Source organism: Thermobia domestica, chromosome 1 (genome assembly GCF_964235325.1).
Source record: "Thermobia domestica chromosome 1, izTheDome1.hap1.1, whole genome shotgun sequence".
Taxonomy (NCBI): domain Eukaryota; kingdom Metazoa; phylum Arthropoda; class Insecta; order Zygentoma; family Lepismatidae; genus Thermobia; species Thermobia domestica.
Window position 1 is genome coordinate 138,355,773 of NC_137454.1, and position 15,558 is coordinate 138,371,330.

Below are 15,558 nucleotides of genomic sequence, written 5' to 3' on the forward strand. Positions count from 1 at the left end.
CTCGATTCGGATGAAAATGGATAGGACGTGGGGGTCCTATTGCTTGGCCACCGCGCTTCCCGGACTTAAATCCTTTAGATTTCTTTCTCTGAGGCCATGTGAAATCGCAAGTTTATTCTACCCACGTTGCAACATTAGAAGACGTTCGAGAAAGGGTTGAACAATGTTGCGGACATATTCAACAGGATGCCAACATGTTATCACGAGTATGTTGATCTTTGCGAAGACAGGTACGAGCATGCAATCGCATGAATGGACGACACTTCCAACATTTACTTTAATGATTAAGTAGGTTAATTTCTTATGCAACTCTTTTGTAGTTATACATCTGGGTATTTACTGTTTACCTTATGATTAATACAGTACACATTACCAACATGACGATTTCTGTTTGTTGATATGGACAAACACGACATGTCCATCATTTTTCGCTTGTTGTAATACACTTCAACATGCGGAATGTTTCATATTCGCCTCCCACATACTCGAATGTTGTAATTCTTTTCCCATTGCAACCCAGTTTCCGGATATTGTTAACTGCTTAGCACATAATGCTTCATCATTACCTTGCATACCGTTTGATTTACCTAAATGCTGCTACACTTGTACGTATGCATTAGTTGTCGGAATTCTCCCTGGAGCCATTTACAACGAACATCACCACACTTCGATTGCCTCCGTCATTTCCTGCTGGTTATGCAACAACACACGGCACGTAAACATTGTCTGTCATTTTGTATCTTTTCGAACTTTCGACCTGGTACCACGACTTATGAATTACTGGTGGATAGACTCGCTCTCGATGTTCATCTCGAGCCCCATTTCCTTGGACAATTTTCCGGGAATCCCTCCTTTTCTTTGGGGAATCCCTTGCGCGCGCATTGCAGAGTTATCAACCATTCATTTCTGCATAGCGCAGGTCTGACTTGGATAGTTATTCATTGGACCGCCCTCTGTCCGATTCACACTTTTTGAGATATTCATCTCTAAATTTCATTTTCCCACATTTTCGACGCCACTATCTCCGTTACGAACCGTTTGCGGACACATGTTTACTAAGACTTTTTTGTTAGTTTTGGCGTGTACTATCTACGGTTTAATTTATGACCATTACTTATTAAACACCCTATATATATATATATATATATATTAAGTATAATGGAAGAGTAAAGTGAATCCTCATTTTTGACTAACTTCAATTCCAAACAGTGGAAATTATGGAAAAGCCTTAACAAACATATAGACCATATTGTCAAAATCGATATCTTTAAATGAAAGTTATCGTGAAACTTGCTTTTTTACACTGAATCCACAGACGGAATAACTGCATATAGGCCTATATGGTGCAACGTATTCTTTTCAAAAAATCGGGGTTAGGGTTAATTCAACGTTTCACTCTTGGGAAAATTGATTACAAGCTATACTGATGATCGGAATGCTTCAAAGAAACTATACACCATGTTTTGTCACAATCGAATAATTTTAAACGGGTCCGTGGTGGCTCAGTGGAAGAGCATTCACCTCTGATGCGTAGAGTAACTGGCTCGATCCCAGCTCGCTCGAAGTAAGATCTGTGCTGGATAAACATCGTGTACGTGGGTTTTCTCGAGATTCTCCAGTTTCCTCCCACTTTCTTCATTATATCATTTCATTAATTTCTCATCACCACAGTCTCCCTTAGCCTCAATTCATAATCATGGAATGTTAAACTAAATATTTCAATTTTTTGCGAATAATTTTAACATAGTTCTTTTTTTTTTTTTTAAAAAAAAAAAAAAAGAAGTATTGAATGTGTCATGCAAACTTACAACACGAGATGGATTTATTTCTCCTATATTTGATGAATTGTAATCTCAAACAATAGGATTATTTCTGCAAATTGAAAGAAGATACATAACAAGTTTCATTGAAATCGGATAAATTTTGCAAGACTTATCATAGAACAGACGGACGGACAGACACAAATGTCATCGAGTCGAATGGTAGAAGCTTCAACTAACTACAATCTATTAATGGACACCATTGTGTCCCTGGAGATTTTCGAGGTTCTCTTGTTTCCTCCCATATTGTTATCCCACCAATTCTTTCAATCATTCACTTTCATTTTTCATCCGTCTCCTTTTACGTCTCACGATTATGCCGATAAAGATGTGGCATAATCGTGAGACGTAAAACTATAAACTTCATTTAATTTCAACTATAACCTATGTGTTGTGTTATAGGAAAACATTCACCATGGAAGTAGGCTGGATATTGCTGCTGTGTTTCAGTTCCTCTTTTTCGATGTCCAAAAGACAAACAGATGGGAGCTTCTGGTGGTTAAGAAGTCCCAATTCAGGTATCTCTGAAAGGCTTACCGAAATGGATGGTATGGAAAACGAAGTTGAACCACCATCTAATAACGCTGATAGCTGTGAATGTGTTCCATACTATTTATGCATTAATAATACTATTTCTACAACTGGAGAAGGACTTCTAGATATCAGGTACGTTAACAACGTATAGTATAGTAATTTTCTTGTATTATATTGATAAAACTTGAATAGTAGTTCAAACTTGTTAATTATCTTGACAATTAATTTCAAATTATAGAAACACCTCTTTCTTGGATTAAACTTCCACATGCTAACAGCACATTTAATCCAATCATGGACAAAATTTTAAGAACTTCGTTCGCCAACATAACACTTGAATATATCCAAGTTTTTCATGTTACACTCAGGAAGGTAGCCAGCCCAAAAATGTAGGGGGAGGCCGGTAGAAGTTAGGTGGGCCTGATCCAATCATATTATAGTTCATCACCATATTATAGTCATTTGTAAGCCTATCATGAAAATTTTAGGGGGGGGGGCAGTAGAAATTTAGGAAGGGCCCGGCCCCCTAGATTCCCGTGGATACGGGCCTGGTTATACCCATAAAGATTACCTGAACCAATGGAGGAAGAGGAACTATTATCCGCAACTCCCACAGATCCTGAACAAGTATTTGAAGAGAGAAATTTTGAGTTTTGATTTTAAGTCAAAAATAAATTACCAATGTTCGTAAATGAATGTAGCTAGAATGGAAGAAAGTAGAAACGCTTTCAAAGTCTTGACTGGAAAAACCAATCGGAAAACGACCATTAGGAAGACCTAGGCGCAGATGGGAGGACAATATTAAGATGGATCTCGCAGAGATTGGAATACAAAGTAGAAACTGGATGCAGTTAGCTAAGGATAGAAGTCAGTGGAGAGCTTTCGTGAACGCGGCATTGAACTATCCGGGTTCCATAGGCCATAGAGTTAGTTAGTTAGTTATGTACGTAAATGAAATATCTTGGAACTTCTTTCGAAAACTCAAATTTTGGAAACTTGTCATTTTACAAGAAAACCAAGGAGGATCTTGCCAAATCGAACCTTTACAGAAAAGACGTTATGAAAGTTCAATCAAAACCTCCCATAAATTGCTGGGACTTACGTCAGGTCTTTCTTAGCAGTTGCTTGAAATGTAATTCATCGATATGAATTTAATTACGGTTTTCTTTCCTTTGTTTGAACTTAAGTCCAATTCTTAAATTTAACGTATGCATGTCTTCTAATTCTAGTAACTTCAAAGCGAATACTATATACGGAATTTTAACGATTTTAAAATCTGAATTACAATCTTAAAATATATAATTGTATAGAATTAAAATCAAAAGTAATTTATTTAGCTGCGCAGATATATAATTTTGAGGACGTGTTAATACTATCGGATATTACTACAATATGAAGTATTAAAACTATTAACACGTCATCAAAATTACACACCAGCGCATCAAAAATTTAATTACAGTTCGTGTGGTATAGGTCTACTTCATTTTCCACAGAATACAAGAGTGTGAGAATACCATTGAAGTATGCTGTCAAGCACCTACAACTGAGCCAATAACTGCAAAGCCGGAAATGCGGTTGGGATGCGGTTTCCGTCATCCAAATGGTCTTGGATTACGTGTTTTAGGCACTGAAAACGAGGTTCAGTTTGGAGAATTTCCTTGGATGGTTGCTCTTCTTCAAGAAGAGGAAATGGAAGGAGAGATGATAAACATGTATCAATGTGGAGGAGCTCTTATTCATCCCCAAGTTGTTCTTACAGCTGCTCATTGTGTAAACGAGTAAGTGTTAATCAGAGTAAACAGCTCTTTGCTGGATAATTACAATATATTACCATCACTGGTAACAGATTAGACCGTGATCAAAAAAGCTACGTAATATTTGTAATGTGTTATGAATTTTTACGATAACAATAACTAAATTTTTTTACAATTCAGTTTTATATTAAAAATTGTATTTTCATCGTAGCATTAAATGAATCATGATTTTAGTATAGGTATATGATCAATGGTTTTTGCACCATTAGGGAAAACATACTTACCTCGAATCACTGGGACCAAAAAATCTAGCCAGTATATACTTTATAAACTTACTAATCTCTAATTGTTGCTTGCATTTAATAATATGCAGTTTTATACAGAATTACTTACATTACTAATCGTATATTGCGCTACTTATGTAATATACGAATACAAGTTCATTTTGATAAATAGTTTACACACCATTACACACTATTATCATGTGACAAAACAAGTGACTCCTTGTTTTACTTAAAATATTTTCTTTCTGGCTAGTACGCTACTACTTCTACTGAAGCCAGTAAGTAGTTCACTTAAGTAAATAAATAAATAGAATAAAATAAAACAAAAACAAAAAAAATACTTGTAAGCACATCCCTTTGGGACGGGTAATCAATTCAATCTCCTTAAGTTTTCAGAGCTTACTCCAGATCGTTCTACAGGTATGAAGTTTGGAGTTGTCTTGCTGCAGAAGGGATCACTTTTAGTTCAATATAGTTTATATTTTATATTATATTTCTATCTATCTATCTATCTATCTATCTATCTATCTATCTATCTATCTATCTATCTATATATATATATATATATATATATATATATATATATATATATATATAGTGAAACCTCTAAATAACGGACAGTAATGGGACATGAATTTTTGGCCGCTATTGAGAGGTGTCCGTTACAGAGAGGTTACAGAAATTTAATTTTTCACAATGGTAATTGTATCAGTAATATACAGTAACTGCTAGTGTTGCCACGAGACGAGACATTTCTCGTGTCCCGTCTCGTCTCGTCTCGTCTCGTAAACGAGACGAGACACGAGACAGAACCCTTTTAGACGAGACATGAGACGAGACAGACTACTTGTCCCGTCTCGAAAACGAGACGAGACGAGACGGGACGTCTCGTGAAATGTCTCGTCTCGTCTCGTGTCTCAAAAATGAAAACGCTGGCGGGAATGGCCAAGATTGAAATTGCCAGTGGTCATATAGATTGCAAAAGGAAAATCCCCTTTGTGAGAAAACATGTTGAAAAGCCTTCATAGAAAAGTGTCCTCTGTCTATTGAATGAAACAATCGTGATACATGAGCTTCCAGGAATATCATCTTTAATGTCTTGTCCCCAATTCCTCTTGCTGTAAACTGAGGAATTCTCATTTTTTTTTTTCATTTCTGGCTGGAATGATGACAAACAAAATCAAAGACAGGGAAGATTTTTACAAGGTCAAGAAACCGAACTACCACCACCATCTATTCAATTTGAAAACTTTATAAGGCTGTAGTTATTACAGGCTGTAGTTGAAAGTTCTGGTTGAGATGGCGGATTCTCTGGTGGCGGTATTCTTTTTGCTATATGAACCGAGATTAACCGAAAACGGCAATTGAAGTATGTCATCTTGCAACTAATTTTTGTCTTCTCTCTCGTTCTCTCTCTCTCTCTCTCACACACACACACACATACACATAAAAGTACACTTTTACCATTTTACCAATAGCTCGCTTATTATACAGCAGTCATGTAAAATTCACCTCTTCGTTTGGAAGGCGGGCGCAGGACAAAAAAAGCAGATATTATCGACGAACCCTTCAAATTGTTTGCTTTCAGCAAATTTATGATACTAACAATAACACTTTAAATGAAGAGGTTTTACAGGGGGACCTTCGTTTTGTTACGCGGAAATGTTTGATCTGACCAGTGTGCGAAATTGCCCTCTGCTTCCAAGGTTAGGTCGCGTCATAACTACCCTTCTTTGAAAACCGAAGATGCAGTAAAATTGTGACGTCACGGCGGGAGCAGAAACAGCTTTCGCCCAAGGTCCTTGTCATTCACCCTTGTTTGTTTCTTTGATTTTTGCAGGAAAGAGTGATTCTTGCTTTCCTGTATTAAGAAAACATTAATTACTGTAGTGCTCGTGTTAGCCTATAAGCATGTCGAATTCTACACTAAGTACTTGTCGCAGCGGACAAACGTCTGCCAAAATCACTCCGGTGAAATACTACGGGTTCCAAAGTTATTTATCATGTATTTCCCTCGGTTCCTTTGCGGAAAGTTTGGCAAAAGAAATGCTGTCGGAAAGACATCTTTAAAGTTGAAAACGCCAGCGTCTATTCCGATCATTTTATTCCCGAAGCTTATGGACATAATTTAAAATGTGAACTTCTAAATATTCTACCCAAGAAAAAGTTTAAACAAGACGTGCCTTCACTAAACTTACATTTACTATACGGAACCGTGTTGATGTAAATAATGAAAGAATTAAATGTACGTAAGTTAGGTGTTTAAAGAAAAAAACAAATCAGACATTGGGGTGCAGCCAGATGAAATAACTATTGTGACTGAAATAAAAAATAACTCTTTGTTTATGTTATTTTTCGTTTGTTTTGTGAAGAGTGAGGGGTATAAACCAAAAGAAGAGCTCTCCTTTTTGCATAAAGAGAACGAAAAACTGAAGTCTAACAGTATGTACAAAGCCAAAATAATATGTTTACAAACAAAGTTAAAAGAATTGGAAAGCAAATATAATAAAGAATTAATTTCAAAGGCTAGTTCTAAATTATAATATTGTGATCGTTTCAATAAAGTGGTTAATAACCGGTGGTGGATATATTACGAAAAAGTTTTATACAGGACCAAGTAAATATGCTAATGAATGGCAAGAAAAAACTAAGATGGATTGATTAAGATATCATTCGTGCATTAACACAACACGCCTCATTGATAAATTATACAATCATCTGCGGTTACAAGTTCGAATCCCCGTACCCAATGTGTCAACATTTCGACGTTGTATGCAAAAATTACCGTTTTTTCCTGGTATTCCTACCCCAGTTTTGAAAATTTTGACTTAGCAAGGGCGCTACTTAAAGAGTGTGGAAAAATTTTCAGTGCCTATATTTGATGAATTCAATGTTAATAGGCGTGTATGCTATGACCAAAACGTTTATTTATTTTTAGGACCACACAGAAATGTACAGGTGCCAATGATTCGAGGCTTAATTGATGTGTGGAAACAGCCAGTGTATTATGATTTCGATAAGACTATGAAAAGTAAAAATTACTCTTCGAAATCATATCGAAAGATGAAGTCTCAGGAATCAAGATAGTTGCAATACTTCCCTTTCCTAGTGAATAATATTCATTATGACCTAAATTATCTTCAGAAATGGTTTCTTACAGAGTGTAAAGAACATTTGGTATAATATTCATGGAACTCCATTGAAAGCAGAACATATCATGAGAATGATCAAAATTTGAACATTGAAGAACATAATTAACAGAAAAGAAATAGGATACCCAAACCATAATTTTAAACCTGCTATAAAATGTATATCCTATATTTTTACTAATTCCTTACTCCCATGAAAGTATCCTGGGGAGGATATTCTCTCCAATTTTTTCAGACTGAAATCCTTTTATCCCGTACGATTTCGCCCCTGATACAATACGAAAACACAAATGCTGTTAAAATCCATACACATGACCCTTCCGGGACTCAACCCGGGGCCTTCAAGCCGATGGTCTATCGCCGCAGACCGCTCAGCTTGGTATGAAGATGTACGTTGCATGATTGCGAATAGATCACGACAATATAAGAAACTTTAATCCAAAATGGCCACCCAAAAATCAACTTTTTTTAGACCACTAGCTAATCTGGGTGTACTGTCATGAGTTTGTTATACAAACGGGGCAACCACCATATAGTGACAGTTATGGGAACAGATTTGTACCATGGAGGTGAAGACTGGTCTCAAGCATTCTTTGGTCCGATGTGTCGTTCAGCTCCATTACTATGGCACTTTAAGTAGAGCTTAATGTGCAGTAACATATAAAATTTCAATCAAATACTTTCCATTACTCAATAAAATTATTTGGTTCCGAGCTTTTTTTAAAAAAACAAAAATAATTGCAACAAATCTAAATATGTTAAAATGGAAAGTAGTTTTTGGATTGGCATGGAAACCTAAAGGCTGGAATATATGAAATCAAAGTGTACACACATATCTATCTCTCTATTTATCTATATATCTTTCCATCTCTCTGTCTCTCTCTCTCTCTCCCTCCCTCCCTCCCTCTCTCTCTCTCTCTCTCTCTCTCTCTCTCTCTATATATATATATATATATATATATATATATATATATATGCAGACACTATAAACCAAGTGGGCTGATAGTATACGATAGTGTCGTGGATGGAGGCACCTTTACATCGAACTTTGCTTGTCGTGTAAACATTATTTGACATTAGTGTCTTCATCTTCGACGTATCTATGAGCAATTTACTGTATATTCGTGTATTGAAACTGGTGAAACAAATTTCAATGTTTCAGAATGAAAAAACAGGGTCGAGAAGCCTCAGACAACTAATAGCAGAGATATATTATCTTGTAAACTATTTATGAGCCTATTTGAACCTTGCCTTATGAGCTTATTTGAATTTATTTTTAAGACCTTTAGGCAACTTTGGCCCACCCCGAATGGATGATCATTGGAAAATTAGTGGAATGAAGAAAATTGTAGGATACTAGACAACTTTGAGAAAACACACACATTCGAAAAATGAAATGAATTCTTTGAGTTTTACGTCCCACGGTTATGCCGGTTAGGCTAAAGGAGACGGTGATGATGAGTAATGAATGAAATGGTGGAATGAAGAAAGTGGGATGAAACGGGAGAACCCCGAGAAAACCCACGCACACGGTGTTTGTCCACCACAAAGTTCACTTGGCAGGGGCTGCGATCGAACCCGAGACCCCAAGCACCAGAGATGAACGCTCTACCACTGAGCTACCGCGGCCCCCACACACATTCCATGTTTGTCCACCACAAAGCTCACATGGCACTAACCGAGATCGAACCGACTACCACATACACCAGAGGTGAAGGCTTCACGGTGTAGCTACCGTGACATTTCTTGTCTTTGTGTTCTGGTTAATACTTGTAACTTAGTTGTATCTTGATTAGCATGATGCAGCCTGCTACATTTAACTTTCGCTCCCATGGTATGCTGCTATATTTTTTACGAGACAAGACGAGACAAAACGAGACGAACGAGACGAGACGAACGAGACGGGACGACACGAGACGGGACAGAACCTCTCGAGACGAGACACGAGACGGGACGGGCATATTTTTTCGAGACGAGACATGCTTTGCACGAGACGAGACGAGACAGCCTGAAGTCTCGTCTCGTCTCGTGGCAACACTAGTAACTGCATTATGTATGAGCGTAGATACGTAAAATTCAATATGAAAATATTCTATTTAGTACGCATTTGAATTACTGGGAGGAATGAAGGAGAAATTCATTTCTTAAATAATATTATTACTGGGGAATGTGTTAATATATTCGTTCTTTGGATGAAAAGGCAAGTTATTGGAAGTGCATATGTTTATTGACCCAGTCCTAATCACAAAGAATATCCTCTTAGTGAAAGTGAAAAGAAAGCCGGGAAAACCCCAAACCTAGACTTGTTCCAGTGTCATAAGTAAAAGAAAAATGTTACTTTTCCAAAAAAAAAAAAAAAAAAAAAGTAAGAGAGGAAACATTGCTCGTTGAAAATGTTATTGTAAAACAAACATTATTTTGTTATTCGGGAAAGATGCAAGGCTAAGATGAAAAAGGGCTAAATTTGTTAGGGAATTGAATATCTTTCGCGTAGAATTCTTGGCCTTACGACTGACCTGCATGAGTGTTATTACTTATTGAAGGTTTTCTAGGATTTTCATCAGAAAGCAGTTTATTGCGGGCATAAACGAAGAAGAATTTCAAGTTCACCTTGAAGCTGCTCTGTTTGATGGTTCACCAGATCTAGACTCATGATAGATACACTTGTGGGGAAAAGACTTTTCTGTCTACTGTAATATATTGCGAAACCGAGAATAATTCCTGTCCGTTATGAAGAGGTTATTGAAAGTTTGGGGATAAAAGGACTGTCCGCGTCCGTATCTGAGAGTGTCCGTTAAAGAGAGGGTTTTGTTCCATAAGAGAACATATAAATTTGCCGGGACAAAAAACTGTGTCCGTATTATAGAGGTGTCCGTTAAGGGAGGTTTCACTGTATATATATATATATATATATATATATATATATATATATATAATTGTATATATCCACTTCACCTGTTCGAAGTAGAAGTTTGCATTGTTGTTTGTCTGGAAAGAACTCACAGACGTAAAACTAATATTGTGTTCAAAACTTTGACGATTCGTTCCAGCACTAACCGCCATTCTTAATGCACGTTAGGATTTCGGGAGGAATCAAATTATCGTCGCACTTTATGATTCTCTTGAGGAAACAGGGATCAAGTAAATTTTTCAGGAGTTTCTAGCACACATTCAATCGCTTCTGTGTTTGAGCTACAGTTAATTCGTCAGGTCGGAGCATATTGCCGAGGTCGTGAAAATGATAATCGAGTCTGCCCTTGACTGTGAGATAATCGAGTGGGTCTAAATTTCCGAGTGTTAATCATCGGATTTATTTCTATGACCTAACGCACAACCTCGAAACTCACAGTTTTCCGTCTACCTCGCTTCAGCTTCTTGCAGCCCAACTGAAAATTCTTGAACTACTTGGTTGATCTTCTGTGACCAACTGCCTCTCCATCTTTCGCACAACAAATGTTCGGGTGGTTTCCTTAAGGTGTTTTGGCCCAGTTTAACTTGTAAAGCAAAACTTCCTAAATTAGACTTGATTGCATTTTCATCTTTTCGGCTGTTAAACCAGACAAGAAACACAGTACTATTTAATATTTCAACAAAGCTACAGAGCACTTTTAACGTCTTGAACTATTTTTCACGCGACATACACATTGCGAACGATGAACGTATTCCAACATTAGAAAGCTTATGACTCATTCTTGTATATTACATTCTATTTCTCTTTCAACCTGCTTGTTTACAACTGTACTCTCCTATTTCTATTCCCTAACACCCCAAATCAACTTTGGCTCATGGACTGGTTTGCAGTTCATTGATTTCAGCATTGAAGTTGTATGATAATTGCTACTACAGCTTCGTGTAGAATTTGAAACATATCAGCTTCTAGCAAGAACTGAACTCAGGCTTCCTCGCGAAAGGTGCGTGAACTAATTATATCGGCACGAATAGTAAAAGAGGCATGACCTGACCCAGTGGTGGCGGTTGGACGTTAAAAGTGGGGGGGGGGGGCAAGACATGATCTGAATATTTGCATATAAATGTTGGTTTTCCTGCTTGTTTCTAATATTTTGTTTGACGAAAGGTTGTATAACTAATAGGATCAGTGGCGTGCCGTGACTTTTCTCACAGGGGACTAGGTTCGAAGAGAATGTGTGCTGTAGAGTGGAGGTCCTGAGTAGTATTGTTGACACCAAATAACACAATTTATATGTTACTGTAAACGCTTCTTCTACCAAGCCTCTTTCTTTCAAGAAATGGATAATTTCAGTCACAGTTTTATTTGAAAAATCTAAGAGTCTGTAAACCTATATTAATTCACTCCGCAAATTGTTAAAATTAAAAAAAAAAAAACTCCCGTAAATTGATTTAAGGGTCAAAAACAAGCAATCAGGAATCGAGATTTCAACCACTGAAAATTCTTTAAATCTAACAGCTCAAGAAATTATAACTCACTGAGATCTTGAAATCACAGTATCAATAATGTCATTGAAGATACGCACATATTTAATTTCTGAATCTGTTCAGTCATCTACTTTACGTCTTTTATTAGAAGGTTCCCGTTGTCATCCAATTCTACTTTTCTATAAGTCTTCAAAATCGTTTCTTGCATTTCTAAGTTGAGATACCATCTTTTGTACTTTTCGGATGCAATATTTCACATCCAAGGTTTTACTTTAAAGAATGTTGAATAGTATATCCGTGCGGAGAAATGCAAAATCGAAATCCTTGAATGATAACTCTCACATTTTTTCTTTTTTTCTTTTTTGTAGTCATGAAAGCTTCGGTGTCGCAATTATCTGAATCTTCTACAATGTTCTCAGAACACCGTAAGAGTTCTATTTGATTTTAATTTACTGCATTCACAATTTTGGAATTGTAATTCCATCTTATAGTGGCAACCGTTGGAAATCGCTTAGTTACTTCTGATTCAGCAAACGCGTTACAGCGTTTCGATGAATATGAAAAGAAATTTGAAATGCCACTTATTCTAAAATATATTTTACATTCCTTGATGTGATTAAGACTGTGGAACAACGAGATTGAGTCTGTGATAATAGCAGTGTATGGTGAGTGCACTTAAACACCTTTTCACAAAAGATTGTAAACCGTTCAAATGTCCAGAAAATGTGGCAGCTCCATCCATAGCCTAGTGCTACAAGCTTTTGCTTACAATTAAAATGAGAGAGAATTTGGAAAGCATGCTCACTTAGAGCAGTCGCAGTGCAATCACTGCTTTTTTTAGTAGTAACATCTGCAAAACAAATAAATCTTTCACGAATTGCCGTCTTTCACGTACCGATTAATGTTGAGAGATCTTTGCAATGTCCGTAGTTTTGTCCAACATTATTGCTGTTAAGAAGTATATTGTTTATTTCTGACTTAATTTTATCCAGAATTACTCACCAACACATTTAATAATATAATTTTGAATTCTGTTTGACGTTCCTTTAACCCTGTCACAGAGGAAGTCGACTTTTGTCGACAGAAAGAAAATTTCCTTAACATGCGAATGTCGACTATAGTCGACATGTTAAAATTTGCTTGTCCGTATCTTGGCTTTGTCGAGAGTAGTCGCCAAAGTTGTACCGTTCAATTTTTTGTGTTCTATTGTTTTCGATAAACAATAGAAATCACACAGAAAACCTTTGGCGACTACAATCGACAAAACCAAGATACAGACAAATTTTAACACGTCGACTATAATCGACATTCGCAGGTTAGGGAAATTTTCTTTCCGTCGCCTTCCAAAGGGTTAAACACTCCCATGCTGTGAAGATGACAAGTCAACATGGGCTCCCGAACGAGAGGGCAGGGTCGGGCCCGGACCTTCCTCCGGCTCACGAAAATGTATACGTAATATAGCAAACCACGTATATTAAATACCAGAAATACCAGATGCAACATAGCAACCATGGAGATGGGCCCCTCCCTAGAAAATTTTCTTCAGGCGCCCCTGCAAGTCCATTTAGTGTCGTACTTAGAAAGTAACTGAATTACTTCAATATAATTTCCCTAATTGACAGAATCTTCCTGTTTGTTATAGCTCTTGTTTAGCCATAAAACAAGAGGAATAAATCAATCGGTTCATTAGTTCTCAGTTTGAATCAACTTCTGCATTGCTTGCTCAATTAAAAATCAATTTTGGTTTCCTGAAAGTTTTCAATTTAGTTATTGTGGACAGGTGTGAATAACATTTTTCTTGGCGCAACTTGGGTTTGTGAAAATTGTTCATGTCACAAAAGCCATCATTATTCCACACGTCCTTTTCTATGTGGAACAGAATACAAGGCCAGCAATACAGTTTGTTTCTTGTCTTACACGCAGTTAGCTATTTTGAAGAAGCAAAATAATCCGTATTGATATTATGTATGTAATCTTTCATTTTTGTCTAAATGGAAATGCTTGGAGTTGTTCTACCACTGGTTATTATTTGTTGCATTCCTTGAAAATTAAGGAATCCAATGGTCCAGAATACAAGACTGAAACAGCCGATCCCCACCCCTACTGTCCCCTATACCAATTGAAGTAATATCACTGCTTGCGCCATCGCTTTGCTGCAAGGGACTCGGTTTCTCAAACGAGTCCCCTTCCATACTTTATTCTTTCAGTCATTTTCAAAATATATTGATAATCTAAAAAGTTCACACTTCACTAGATTTCTTAAAGTGTCAAGATTAATACTGTAAATTTAATAGCGTTAAAACTATTAACTGTAAAAAGCAAACGAGCATTAAATTTGCTTACGGCAGAACGCCCGTGCTTAGAGCTTAGACAACATAATATGAGGACTAGCTGACTGGACCCTGTTCCCTTCCCCGAGGAAAGCCGATTAAAACCCGAGCGTTTCCGATCTCCACTTCGCTATCGCACCCAGCACACGGGCGCTGACTATAGTTGTGTCAGAAAATTGAAATAGTATTATTTTACAAGAATAGAGAAATATTTTCGTTTTCTTTGGTATATATTTATGACAAATATTTTAATTAAAATTCCAGGGGACTAGCCTAGTCCCCTAGTCCCCTTGACGGCACGCCGCTGAATAGGATACTATCTTTTCAGTTAAAATATCGTGTATCGTATTTCATATTTTATTAAGTAAATTGACAAGAGCAACGCCAAGTAGGTACTAGCCGTTTGTACTGTTAAACAGCGAAGGTGTAAGAAGAGATTTGTTCCTTGCTCTTGAACATCTTAAAATTCTGTCTGGAAAACTGTGTGACCAGATTTTGAATAACAAATTTGCAAAACAAATAAACAGAAAAGATATTAATCATAAATAATGATGCTTGTTTTCAAAATTCATATTGAAACAGGGATTAATGAACAACTTCATTTTTAATTCTACACATGCTATTAAATATATGGTATTACTTTTAGAAAATGAAAGACAGTAAATACTATAAGCATATGCTACGATATTTAAAGAAATATTTGCTTTTGCAACTTCCCGAAACATGTTCGTTGCCATTAGGTGCAGTTTTCGCTTTCTTGGAGCTCATCAAAACACAACAATGCTTAGAATCACACCATACTCCAGTTATACAAAATAACACTAAAACCTAGAGTAATGTTGAATTCACTAAATTTAATTGTATGTTCACTCGTACATCCCCAACACACCACTTCACTCATTTATTACACTACAAAACAATGGAAAATATAGAAAGAAGAATAGACATTTTAGGAACTGTCAATTTTTGAGCAATTAAAAATAACTTGAGAAAGACTTTTTTTCTTTCGCGAAATGCTCTCTGAATTAGTTTCAAAGCGGCTGACTAACATATCGAGCCCTTGTAAGAAGTGAAAATATGCTGAAATTGTTGTGCTCCAATAGGTAAATTTTGGGGTTATTTTCTGTGGCAATTAAAACGCAATTCTTGTAGTTTTCTTTACTCCACAGGAAGACAACCAATACGTACTCACGGAACGGCAAATATATGGCACCATTTTTACTATGAACCAGTAATGCATACAAAAATTTTACATTTCTAAATGAAACTATATACATTAATGGGTTACTTCA

General features: G+C 36.5%; 2 protein-coding genes across 4 annotated transcripts in view; one reads left to right on the plus strand and one right to left on the minus strand.

Moving 5' to 3' along the window:
* Window positions 1-15,558, minus strand: part of LOC145689537 (ectonucleoside triphosphate diphosphohydrolase 1-like) — a 367,616-nt gene that overhangs the window by 170,575 nt on the left and 181,483 nt on the right. The gene's annotated exons all lie outside the window — the stretch shown is intronic.
* The window catches only part of LOC145689526 (phenoloxidase-activating factor 2-like), a 63,411-nt gene that overhangs the window by 11,297 nt on the left and 36,556 nt on the right, over window positions 1-15,558 (plus strand). The window contains exons 2-3 of the mRNA XM_081763703.1: window positions 2,223-2,486; window positions 3,848-4,132. Coding sequence (XP_081619829.1) covers window positions 2,236-2,486; window positions 3,848-4,132 — 536 coding nt within the window. The 5' untranslated portion in view covers window positions 2,223-2,235. The remainder of the gene's footprint in view (window positions 1-2,222; window positions 2,487-3,847; window positions 4,133-15,558) is intronic.